At 34.0% G+C, this 14,141-nt stretch overlaps 1 protein-coding gene across 1 annotated transcript in view; it reads left to right on the top strand.

The window, feature by feature from the left end:
- Nucleotides 1-14,141, top strand: part of LRP1B (LDL receptor related protein 1B) — a 1,810,989-nt gene that overhangs the window by 1,557,390 nt on the left and 239,458 nt on the right. Inside the window, exons 57-59 of the mRNA XM_049711954.1 lie at nt 4,304-4,389; nt 10,067-10,189; nt 11,605-11,786. Of these exons, the coding sequence (XP_049567911.1) occupies nt 4,304-4,389; nt 10,067-10,189; nt 11,605-11,786 (391 nt within the window). The remainder of the gene's footprint in view (nt 1-4,303; nt 4,390-10,066; nt 10,190-11,604; nt 11,787-14,141) is intronic.

Here is a 14,141-nt window from a genome sequence, read left to right as displayed (position 1 = left end):
CCTAATATTTTTTTTCCTTCTCCCCTACACCATACACACACTCATATATGTGTGCCAAGGAGAAAAACGGGTCAGTAATAATAATAGTAATAATGATGACAACAATAACAAAAAATCAGGAATATAAGACTATTTGAATTCTTCCAGTGATTCAACAAGTATTATTAAACTTCTGTTTATTTCAAGCAGTGTGTTTGATTTGTGAATTAGAAAATTCAATAAAATATTAAAACAAATTATGATTCATCAGGGGAGAAAATCAAACATTAAAATGATACAAAGTAATATATAATAATAACTTAAAATGGGCAGAAAATGGTGCATAATATGTTTCTATTCCTCTTACTGTGATATTGAGTATAATCAATTAAATAGCATTGCCGTATGCTATACATATACATTTATGTTGAACAACATTTAAAAAACTAGATGTTTGGGCTTCCCTGGTGGCGCAGTGGTTGAGAGTCCACCTGCCGATGCAGGGGACGCGGGTTCATGCCCCGGTCTGGGAGGATCCCACATGCTGCGGAGCGGCTGGGCCCGTGAGCCATGGCTGCTGAGCCTGCGCATCCGGAGCCTGTGCTCCGCAACGGGAGGGGCCACAACAGTGAGAGGCCCGCATACCGCAAAAAAAAAAAAAAAACTAGATTTTTCTCATCTACTTTCATAAAATAAATAAAAGGGATAGGAATTTAAAAGTTAGTTTTTTAACTGGTTAAAATTATGCACATTATGGAGAAAAATAACTCTTTTCAGTTTTTCATTCCACTCACTTATTCTTGGAATGTCCGTCTCTGAATAAATTTGTGTATTATTTGGAGCCCATTGTTTTATTTGCCAGCCTACTTTTTTTTTTTTTTTGCCAGCTCACTGCTTACTACATCATTCATTTAGTGACATGGGATAAGAAGAAAAGATAAAATCTAAAAACTAGTTAGTGTTTCCATTACTTTAAACTTTTCACAAAGGATTATGAAAAGGAGGTGAATGCTAATCATTTATTTGGGTCTTGTTACATCATGTATCCATGATATAGTGGTTTTCCATTAAAAGTAATAAATAGAAACTAACAACAATTTTAATATAAATATGAGTGTCCCTGAATAATAAATCTTTTGCTAAAGGGAGGCTAGATATTTTCCCCAAAATTTATTGACATATAATTAACCTATAACATTGTGTAACATTAAGGTAATACAATGCATTCACTTGATATACTTATATACAGTAATATGATTACCATGGTAGTAGTAGCTAACATCTCCATCACTTCACATAATTACCACTGCTTTTTTGTGGTTAGAACATTTAAGATCTACTCTCTTAGCAACTTTCAAGTGTGTAGTACAGTGTAGTTATCTATAATCACAATGTAGTGCATCAGACCCCCAGAACCTATTCATCTTCCAACTGAAAGTTTGTACTCTTTAACCAACATCTCCACATGTTCCCCACCATGCAAACCTTGGTAACTACTATTCTACTCTGTTTCAATGAGTTTGGCTTTTTTAGATTCCACCTATAAGTGATATCATAGAGTATTTGTCTTTCTCTGTTTGACTTGTTTCACTTAGCATAATTCTTCAAGCACCATCCATGTTGTCTCAAATGGCAGGATTTTATTCTTTTTCATGGCTATACAGATCCCATTCATCTGTTGATGGACACTTAGGTTGTTTCCATGTCTCGGCTATTGTGAATAATGCTACAATAAATTTGGGAGTACAGATATAGCTTTGATATACTATTTTCACATCCTTTGGATATATACCCAGGAGTGAGATTGCTGGATGGCAGTTCTATTATTAATTTTTTGAGCAACCTCCATTCTGTTTTCGGTAGTGGTTGCACCAACTTACATTCCAACCAAAAGAGCACAAGGTTTGTCTTTTCTTCAGTCACTGCCAACATTTATCTCTTGTCATTTTGGTGACAGCCATTCTAACAGGTGTGAGGTGATATATCATTATGGTTTCGATTTGCATTTCCCTGATGTTCAGAGATGTTTAGCCCCTTTTCATGTGCCTATTGGCCATCTGTATGCTTTCTTTGGAAAAATGTCTGTTCAGTTCCTCTGCCCATTTTTTAATAGATTGTTTATTTTTTGTTATTGATTTGTATGAGTTATTTATATATTTTGGATATTAACCCCTTATCAGATATATTATTTGCAAGTATTTTCTCCCATCCCATAGGTTGCCTTTTCATTATGTTGATTGTTTATTTTTTTTTCTTCTAAACTTTCCTTAATAGTCAATTCTTTTTTAAAATTAATTTATTTAGTTTTGGCTGTGTTGGGTCTCCATTGCTGCGCACAGGCTTTCTCTGGTTGAAGCAAGCAGGGCTACTCTTCGTTGTGGTGCGCGGGCTTCTCATTGTGGTGGCTTCTCTTGTTGTGCAGCACTGGCTCTAGGCACGTGGGCTTCAGTAGTTGCAGCATGAGGGCTCAGTAGTTGTGGCTTGCGAGCTTAGTTGCTCCACAGAGTGTGGGATCTTCCTGGACCCGGGATTGAACCTGTGTCCCCTGCATTGGCAGGCGGATTCTTAACCACTGCACCACCAGGGAAGTCCCGATTGTTTCTTTTCCTTTGCAGAAGCTTTTTTGTTTGATGTAGTCCCCATTGATGATTTTTGCTTTTGTTGTTTGTGTTTTTGGTGTCATAGGCAAACAGTCATTTCCAAGACCAGTGTAAAGGCGATTTTTCTCTCTGTTTTCCTCTAGGAGTTTCAAATTTCAGGTCTTACAATTTAAGTTGTAAAGAACAGAACTGCCTAAGTATTGAGGTAGAACATAACTGATTAATAACATTTATGAATGTAGAACTATATCGATAGGAGGGCAAAGCAACTTTAACTTGAGAGACAACTCTTTTGAGTAGGGTTCTGAGTCTCTATTTAACCTCAACAGGAAGACTGGAATGATTAGAGGTGCTGCCATCACTGGTAGAAGGTGATGTCGAGCATCTGTGACACACATTTCTAATCTCTGACACAGAGTATGCTAAAACAGAGTACAGTGCCCTATGTATTATACATATACTGTAAAACTAAAGGCTGAAAGGAAGAAAGTAATAAGTTTGAACATAAATTTGAACATCATAATAATTCAAATCAAATAATTTGAATAATAATTCAAATAATATTATTCATAATAATAATTCAAATAATTTGAACATAAACAGGACAATAACTCTATAACAATAAATGATTTACAATAAAGTCCTCATTTAATCATGTAAAGTGGCTACCTTTTTCATTGTTTTTTTCTAATCTATGCTGACATTAAATTTGCTTACGAGGCATCTAAGTGTATGAATGCATCTTAGAAACAAAGATGTTTAAAAGGAGTTTGATCTTTACATATATGAAGCATGGTTAGATTATTTTTATTATCTTTCCTAGATTCTAGAACAAATAATATACTAAAGCATGTTGGACAAATAAGAAGGAAATAGACTCTTACTTAAGAGAAGCTTCCAGGCAGATGAAAAACGTGTATGTAGGCAGTGAAATTCTTGGTTTTCACTGAAGTTATTCTGAGAGCATAAGCTGGTTATTTGATTATCAAGAAAGAATTTTCTGGTTATAGGAATGTTTAGCTGTACTGTAGGTTTCTAAGATAGGTGCAGATTATCCTTCTCTGAAATTCATTTAAAAATAAGATTTCTATCCTTCCCTCCACCCCTTTCCCCCTGGTAACCGTAGGTTTGTTTTCTACATCTGTGCCTCTATTTCTGTTTTGTAAATAAGTTCATTTGTACCATTTGAGAGATTGGGATTGACATGTACACACTACTATATGTAAAGTAGATAACTAGTAAGAACCTGCTGTATAGCACAGGGAACTCTGCTCAATACTCTGTAATGACCTATATGGGAAAAGAATCTAAAAAAAAAAGTGGATATATTGTATATGTATAACTGATTCACTTTGCTGTATACCTCAAGTTAACACAACATTGGAAATCAACTATATTCCAATTTAAAAAAAAGGAACAACAAAAAATAAGATTTTAACAGCAGGTGTTTTCTACTAATTTCAAATAAATTAGATAATTTAATATTCAAGAAGACTGAGGGAAAGAGAGGGATTTGGAATTGTCTAGATTTTCTGTACTGCACAGGCATCTGCTTTCTTTTCATATTGTTATCAGTAGAGGTGCTCAGGAAGAATTTTTTAACCATTAATCTACCAGAGGGCACTGCATTTGAACTTGCATCGCTGTAGTAACTAAACTGAGACTAAGCAGAGTTGAAAACCATAAATACTAAAGTCTAATATGTTTCTTGTCTTGGTATTTAGATGAAGAACCTTTTCTAATTCTTGCTGATCATCATGAGATAAGGAAAATTAGCACTGATGGTTCCAACTACACACTTTTAAAACAGGTATGACATTTCCATGATGATTTGATAGTATTTAATACAGTCACTCTAGATATGCATTAGAGCTGTAGCAATACCTCATAATTAGTACTTCTGAAGCATGTATTCAGGGATCCATGCATGTATGCATATAAGATTGCCATAAACTTTGTTCTGTTTGAATTGTCCAGGTGATGCCTCCAACTTGTGACATCACACCATATCCAAGAAAGTAGAAGATGCAAACCATAGCTAATGCAAGGAAAAAAAACTCTCTTAAGAACAGCTAGACTAGGGAAGGTATAAAATTCTCTTTTAAGGTAGTTGTGCATTACCCAGATTGTCCCCCCAGCCCCACAGCCCTTGGGATTTAAAAATAAACATCTTTTCCAGAACCTCAAGTTTCTGTTCTTAGAACTAAGGAATAATATGGGATTGATGATCCTTAGCCTTTAAAATTTGGAATTAGCTAGGGAGCAAAAGTACGATTATAATCCAGTCATGGTTAAAAGGTTATGAGGTGCATATATTCAGCCTTACCCTTTTCATCCCTCAACCCACCTACTTCAAGAGAATCTGGGCTACTGATCCATTTTGTTGCTTAAGTTCTGTTGTCAGAATTTACTCATATATACTATCTGAGATGAAAGGAATGATTTCCATTTATGACAGGATGGAAATGTGAATTGCTTCCCTCAAATTTTTTTTTCCCTCCCAGTCTGCAGTGAAAGCATAAAATCAAATCATTAAAACTAGACTGATTATTACATTGACTAGAGAAATCACAGTTAGTTTTAGCATATCTTTGATCGTCAGAAGTAGCTTCTTTGGAAAGATGTGGCTTGTATCTGTCCTGCTGCAAATTTCTCTTTACCCCAAACTGTGCAATAGTGACATGAATATGTGATAGCACTCTCTAGAACAAGTGTGCCAAAAATAAAGATATTTCTTGTTCTTGTAGTATGTTTATGCCAGCACTAGGCATTAGATGAAGAAGTCCATTCATGTGTTGATTTTTCAGCAACATAAAGAATACTTAACTAAAGATAATTTTCCACTCACTCCTGGGTACCTCCATTGCTATAGTTAGAGTTTCATTCATATTGCTTAAGAATTTAGTCTTACTTTAAGTGCAGATATTCATTAGCAAGTGTGATGTTTACTATTCCCCACAGAATTGGATTTTGCAGCTTCTAAGTCACAAATTGAAAATTAAAGTTTCACATGAAAATCCAGATTTCTGGCTACTCATGAAAAAATAGGAAGGTGTAGCATTTCTGGGTTCACATCCCTGAATGGACACAATCCAAGCTGGGTAGCAGCTGCCACTGTGATTTATGCCCGTGCTCTTAATTCACCAGCATCCTCAAACTTTCCGTGTGCTTACCACATACATACTTGTCTTATTCAGGAATGTCTGTGAGGTTTAGATTCTTGCTCTTGAGTTTGGAGTGTGCCACAAATACCCACTGTTTCATACTGCCTCTTTCTCTAATTATGTACCTTAAGAGATTGGGTAAAGTACAAAATATTTTCATGTTGTTTGTAAAAACTAAACAGAAGTCTATTTAAAATATAAGAATTAAATGACTATTTCTTTAAGAGATGAGTAATACCCATAGGGAGATAGTTTAAATTTACATAACTGCTTTAAAATGGAAAAGTGTTCGTTTCCCAAATGGTTTTCTGCATTAATTTATTTTTTTCCAGTGCAGTATAACTTTAAGCATATATCAAACTTACAAAATATTGAAAATTACCTCTTTCTCTTAAGTATATTTCTCCATACCCTTTCTAGACCTTCCAAGTTAGGTGTGCAAGCTATTGATTTTCTTGTATAGTCTCTGGAAATGGGACGTGTTTATTTTCTCTTTAATAAGTTTTTTGTTTTGCTTTCTTTTGTTTTTAGCATTTCTCCCTTTTAGACTGTGCTATCTCAAAGTGAGACAGTTTTCTTTTTAGAATACTCTATAAGCTCAGCTGAACCACAAATTTAACTAATATAGCAACAATATTTATGATCTTCAAGAAAGAACTATAACAGAGCTTCAGTGGTAGCTCCTTGCTTTATTTTCCAACCCTGTGGCTCAAGACATTTCTACTGCTATCCTTTTTTTTTTTTTTTTTTTTTTTTTGTCTTTCATGGCTAATACATTATCAGGGATTGTTCTTAAGGGACCAAAATGATTTTTATCTCCACGCATGATGTAAGTCTATTTCATACAGCCAAACCATTTTAATGCTTACATTGTTATAGTGTTTTTTTCCTGGTGATATAACTGTAGACTATTGCCAATCACTAGTACATAAGTGGGGATGAATTTCAAACAGTTTCTTAGTGCAGTTTATGGAAATAAGGAGGTAGTGAGGAAGATAAGGAAATGCACAAGGACCCTGAACACCTGTGTCTTTGGAGAGCATTTGTTAGTGGTGACCACGGAGTAAGGATGTAAAGACCCAAGAAACTAAAGACAAGCCTTAAAGTTCTGCTTGTGGGCTGCTTGAAATATGTCATTTTTGTTAGGAAACTTATTTTTAACCACAATTTCATCATGGCATTACAGAAATTTTCAAGGAGTTCAAGGTGGTAAAAACCAATTTCTTCCTCAAAGATTTTGTCTACATATGCAGAGTGAAGTAGAAAATAGCAGTAATTGTTTCTCCACATTTTCTCTCAGTCAAAAATAAATGAAAAGACAACATCTGTGCCTTAATTATTTGGGAATTCTGTGTGTAAATAATTAGGAAGAACAATTTATCCTAATATCTTAAATTTTATTCTCTTTATCGTATTTAGTAACAATCTCATGAAGTTTTATAGCATAAAATTGTAACTACTGGTAGAATGTTTTTACCCTATATATTCTAAAACATAGTTGTAGCTAAGACAGCTATAACTTAAATTCGTACAACACATTCAGAAAATGTACTTTAATAACATGGATTTTAGAAATGAAAATTAATCAAGTAGCTTTCCAATATGTTATCCAATTCAATTCTAGCAGTGACTTTTATTCCAGTAAAATTGTATAGAGAAACAAAACACAATTTCCTAAATTAATCGTCTTGAACCAAAGGGTGCAAATCTTCAGCCACAGAAATAAAAGAAGCAAATAGGATTTTGATGAAACCAATTTTCAGCTCTGAAACCGCTGGGATGACTCTAGTTTTTAGACATTATTTTGACCATGCCCTTGGCTGTTTTAATGTTCCTTGTATATGATTCTGTAGAGAGAGCTTTACACTCTTTTCTGAAGGGATTAAGGGTAAAGCTGTAGAAAAATGACCAGTTTGGCTGGAAAGATATGTCAGAATTCAGACCTTCAATTTCTCTGCATTCACGGCTTTAATTTATTGTAGTTGACTTGCTAAATTTGGAATATATTTTCATTATCTAAATTGATTATTGTAAAGAAAGGAATAGGATAATTCTGCCATGACTGGGGATTGTGGGTGAATCTTTGCTAAGGTCAGAGACAACTTTCTCTCCCACCTTTTCCCTATAGAGGTCTAATATACCTATCTGAATTGCCAGGCCATCACAGAACCCTAACCCATTTACCTATTCTTCCAGTGAGAAAAGCATTTGAACAGAAAGAATATTGTAGACTACTACTTTTTTTTTTTTTTTGCGGTACGCGGGCCTCTCACTGTTGTGGCCTCTCCCATTGCGGAGCACAGGCTCCGGATGCGCAGGCTCAGTGGCCATGGCTCACGGGCCTAGCCGCTCCGCAGCATGTGGGATCTTCCCGGACCGGGGCATGAACCCGTGGCCCCTGCATCAGCAGGCGGACTCTCAACCACTGCGCCACCAGGGAAGCCCTGTAGACTACCACTGAAATGAATTTATTAAACCCTCTACAGAACTTGGAATCCATTCTGTTTATATTTTAGAACCTTGATTGTGCATAGATGACTTCTTAGATATGAATGCTTACATGTATTTAGTTAAGTAGTTCTCCAGTTATTAGGGTGTGAATGAATAATTAATGAATCTTTTGAATCTGAGACTGAATATTAGTTGCATTTTTTTTAGCATTTATAATCATTATTCTTGATTAGTGATGCTGTCAGTAAGACTTATACTTGCATTTATTCATCTGGGCATAGTGGGGTTAAGTGATTGCAGGTTAACTTTATAATCTAGAGCTGAAGAAAAGGAGATTGCTCCTTTTAAGCCAAATAAAAGCATAAGATTTGAACCTATGATTTTAACACCATCACTGCTAGAATTTAGCCTGGCTAAGAGAAGAAAAAATCAGTATTTGCAAGAACCTTCTCTGAGTTGTTGCAAATAGTGATACATAGGTCATCCTTAGTCTTGGAGATCATTGGAAAGAAATAAAATCTGGACAGCACTAATTTAGCTTTGGCCTGAGTTTTATAAAAAAAAATTATATATCTCTGATTCAGTGTTATTATAAAATTTTGAATTCTGAGTATAGATGTGGAAACAGAACTCAGAATTGGGAACAACCATCCCTCCCCAAACCAAACCGAAGCAAACCACAAAATAAACAAACAAACAAAACTATCTCCTTGAAGATGCTAATCCTTACTTATAGGACTATAAGTACTCTTAAGCTACCCCTAAAACAATTTGAGACAACGACAACTTCAGGGTGAATATTGATGTAAAAAGCTTACATCAGATACAGAGATATGACAAAGATCTCTGGGGCTTTGCCAAGTGTCTATGGTGTCAATTATTTTTTAGCACGAGTTTATATATTAATAAAATATTCAACTCTTAAAGCAAGTTAACACAATTGAAATCTTGATCCAAGTTTTGTTAGTCCATTGGAGTAGTAAATCTCTGAGCAGTAACAATAGGTCAGAATTAAACCAATCCCTAAGCAATCATTTGGAAAACTCAACAGCTAGGAAAATTCTCAGATCGTGATGTACAATCCTCAAATCAAATCACTGAAACAGTGGAACTGCCAAACCAAAGAACTGTAGTATCCAGAAACCCATCAGCTGAATTCATGTTCAATTTTGTTACCTGCTAAAAAATGCATTAATTGTGAGTCTGAAGGGAGGGATTTCCTCACATTTCTACCATGTGGAATAAAAAGATGTTGACTACCTAGTTCCTCTTTGGTCAAATACTCACCTAAGGTTTTAACTTTTAAATTCTAATATGGCACTGTATTGCCTAATGGGCTACTTGAAGCATGAGAAAAAAAGAGAATGTTGCTATGTTGTTGAGACAAAGGCTTTTAGGGAAAGTAAAATTTTTAAACCTTCTTTTCTGACTTTCATCACATATCTATCAAGAGCTCATCTTAAATTATTGGGGGTCGTCTACCTTTCCCATTTAGATGTATACTCATAATGGCATCAAATTTATATTTAATATTAACTTAAAGTGAGACTCTTTTCCTTTATCTCTCTAAAAGCATTTTTTTCCACGTTACTGGCTATTTACTTAAACCATTAGCTATAAACATTCCAAAATTTTTCCTACTTGGAAAATATTTTCAAATACAATAAATTATGTAACATCTTAAGTGTATGGTGTAGAAAAAATGTAAATATATAATGCTTTTATAAAGAATTGGTATTTTCACAAATGCTATTTATTGTAAAACTGTAACTACTTAGATTCAAAGGGAAATACTGATTCTTATGAATTCCTTAATCATTTTAAAACAATTTCTATTAACTATTATTCCAACATACTCTTTTTTATTTTTAGGGATTAAACAATGTTATTGGTATAGACTTTGATTACAGAGAAGAATTTATCTATTGGATTGATTCTAGTCGACCCAATGGCAGTCGCATAAACAGAATGTGTTTAAATGGAAGTGATATTAAGGTAATTACATATTACAATGATGGGATTATTCAATATTTTTTGTGTGTGATTGAATTGAATAGAAAATGTTATTTGATGGTAATGATGCAACTCATAGAAATGTATTAGGTTGGTTTGAATTTCACGTTTGTACAGTGTAGGTTAATATATACTTTAAATATGAAATTGGAGGTTTTTATCCTTATGTTTCATTATGACACTATTACTTGCAATAAGGTAAAAATCAAATTGAATAAATAAAATTTGAAACCTTATTCACAACCCTAGAAAATGTGATGGATGCTTAAGGCTTGAATGATTAGTGCCTGAGATTCGATTGTGTTGATTTATATAAAAGAAAATGTTGACCCTGAGAATTTGTAGTTGAAAAAAATAATTATTAGACTGTAGATTGAACTTATAGCACTATTAAAATTAACCTGCTATAGATGGAATTAGTTGAATGCATTTGTGTAAAATCATGAATGTTCTGAGTAGGCAGCATCGTAATTAAACACGTGTCACCTTATAGATATGAACTACTTCGCACCATTTCTATGCTAACTTGAGTTTTAAAATAAAATTATTTGCACTGTATATATGTAGTAAAATGTATTATAAAGAAGTTCAAATTCAAGTAGATAGAACTCAATTACTTTAACTTTTTTTGTAGCCATCTATAATATTGTATAGAAAGCTTTGGTGGAAGCAATCAGTTTTGAAAATATTAATGAAACCTTGTAATGTATATATATATAAAACGCCAAAACAATCAGTAGGTTGGGTACAGGGAGTTCAGAATAACTGCTATTGGTTATTTTATATGCAGCATATTTGTGCATACAAAGCCTATATCCTTATTATATTTGATATTGACATAGGTTACAATTGAGCACAGCAGTTGAATGAGTATATTTTTACTTCCCTTTGGTTGGGTGAAATACTTAATGTATGTTCTTGCTTGTATTTTTTCCTCTCTTTGTAGTAGATAATTTAAATAGGGCAAGAACAGTTGGGGGAGTGGTGAATGCTATTGGTATCTCCCCAAGAACCTGTTATTAATAAATAACATCAATAAATTTTTGTGCTTGTGTGTCTCTGCCTGTGATAGAATTTTTGCCCAAAATTTTGAGAGGAGAAGGAAACTCTAATGAAAATGTGATAAACAACTGTGTAACCATCCAAGAGCCTTTTATTTTGGTGTTTCTTTCTTAAACCTTTATGGAATTTCTAGGGGTCTGATTACATATTGGGTAATTCCTCATAAACAAGTAAGTAATTTTATTAGGTAAATTGTTCTATGTTTTGTGCTTATCTAAATCCCATTTCAAATGTTTAAATACAATTCTGTATCTCTGAAAAAAATCAAGAAGCAATTGCTTAGTTCTTATTCTAGGCATTTACACTGTTAACTTTTAAAATTCTTATTTTGTTAGGTAGTGCATAACACAGCTGTCCCCAGTGCACTTGCTGTCGATTGGATTGGAAAAAACCTCTATTGGTCTGACACAGAAAAAAGGATCATTGAAGTATCCAAACTCAATGGCTTATACCCTACTATACTGGTTAGCAAAAGACTGAAGTTTCCCAGGGACCTGTCTTTAGATCCTCGTGCTGGGTTTGTAACAAACATTGAAAATCTTAAATTAAAGATTAAGACTGTGGATTATGTCCAATATGGTAAATCCTTGTCTATAGATTTTAACATGGGAACCCATGAAAAGTGTAAATGTGTAGAAAGTTTTATTGAGAAATCAAAAAGAGAAATGTGACTATAACAGGGATTTCCCTAGTGGTCCAGTGGTTAAGACTTCACCTTCCAATGCAGGGGGTGCAGGTTTGATCCCTGGTTGGGGAGCTGAGATCCCACATGCCTCGTGACCAAAAAACCAAAATATGAAACAGAAGCAGTATTGTAACAAATTCAATAAATACTTTAAAAATTGTCCACATCAAAAAAACTTAAAAAAAAAAAAGAAATGTGACTATCACAAATTTTTTTAAGAAAAAAATTAAAGTGATGGGATTTTAGAGCAAGTATTTTCTTAAGTTTTTAAACATAACTCTTTTTATAACTAATCAATAAATGTATTGTTGAAATGAATAAAACATACAGATTTATCCAAATTCTAATGTGTTTAAATCTTGGAGGAAAGACAGGCAAAGCACAAACTCTTGGATCCTGTTTTGTAGTATTTGTAGTAGTCATGAATAGAGATGATGTAATTCCTGAACCACTTTAGAGCAGGAGACTTAAATAGCATCCATGAATAATAAATAACAGGGTACATTATCTATGCATTCAGAGGGAAAAGCATAGGGGGAATATCAGGAAAGATTCATATTAGAGTTGGGTTTCATTTGCATTTCTCTGTGAGAAAGAAGAACAAGTCATCATAAGGATCAAGGGCATCTGGCTGGATATCTCAGATGAGGGATGAACACACATTTAGGTGTCAAAACCTGTTTGCTAAAGTTCTATATTATGACCATTATCATTCACTTTCAATTACGTTGTTTTGGTAGGTAGAGAAGGCATGTCTTTCTTTTTTTTTTTTACACTACAATTTGAGTGATTACGTACTCCAAAATGATCTCTGTAGAAGTTCAACCTATTGAACATGTTTGTTAAATTTGCTTTTTTTTTTTTTTTTGCTGTACACGGGCCTCTCACTGCTGTGGCCTCTCCCGTTGCGGAGCACAGGCTCCGGACACGCAGGCTCAGCGGCCATGGCTCACGGGCCCAGCCGCTCCGCGGCATGTGGGATCCTCCCGGACCAGGGCACAAACCCGTGTCCCCTGCATCGGCAGGCGGACTCTCAACCACTGCGCCACCAGGGAAGCCCTAAATTTGCTTTTTAAAAATAGGAAACATTTACAGTAACAAGTATTATGCTAACTCTAGTGCTCTAAATTTTCTGCTGTCTAAATTAATTTCCTATAAAGTGTTTTACCAAATCAGTTTTATCATGCCATATGCAATAATTAGATTTTGCTTCTTGTTAATACATTGTATCTCTGATTTTTGGTCTCATGTTTATAATTGGCAAAGTGATCATATCATAGTATGCATGGAGCTTGATTTTAAATATTAATTTGGGTAAAAGCAGTACCTAATAGTAGAAGACTTGTACTGTAAATACTACTCTGTTTCCAAGGTAATGGTGCAAGTTTTAAATTTTTGCAATATAATTATGTAACTATTTTGTTACCTTTTAAAATATTTTCTTTACCATAGTAACAGAAGAGTGTCAATTCTATTTTAACTGAAACAGAGTTACAAGAGCGTCTGTTTCTATAGATGTTTCAAGAAATAATGGCCAGATATACTAAATTTGGCTATCGTCATTATTCATTCATAAGAATATGAATGTTTGAGTCCTTTGGTATTTTATCAGAAGATATTTATTTTAGTGTGTCCATTGTCCTTTTCTTCAAAATCAGTATGGCTATCTTAGCTTCTCATCCAATAATTTTCAAGATGCTTCATTTTCCAAATGAAAGAAACATTATCTGTTAATAATAACAGTATTATGGAATTTCCTAGTTATAAAACAAAAACTGTATGCTAGCATAGTGAACACAGCTGGATCTAGCTTTAAGTTTTATTTCTCCCAGGTTATGGTTATTATCCCATAAACTGACAGCAGTCTTAAGTTATCGTCAACATAAACCCATCCACCAAAAGTGTCAACTTAAACAATGAAGTACTAAATTATTGTAGATATTATGGAAGACTCCTTTGATTTCGTTTTTAAATATTATTTTGTTATGATATGGAATGGCAGATTATAACCCAAGAAACATAAAAATTAGATCTTTTTATGAAACAATTAAAGCCACATAGCAGATAAACAGATTCCAACAGAAAAAATTTAATGACACCTTTTTTGTTCATACTGTTTTCCTAGTTCCCCAGAGTGAGACAATAGGGCGACTTGGATTTTAGCTTTTATGAGATGAGCTTAAGGGT

Source organism: Orcinus orca, chromosome 7, assembly GCF_937001465.1.
Source record: "Orcinus orca chromosome 7, mOrcOrc1.1, whole genome shotgun sequence".
NCBI classification, from domain to species: domain Eukaryota; kingdom Metazoa; phylum Chordata; class Mammalia; order Artiodactyla; family Delphinidae; genus Orcinus; species Orcinus orca.
Note: the sequence above shows the minus strand (reverse complement) of the source record. Positions and strands in the feature narration are given on the sequence as shown.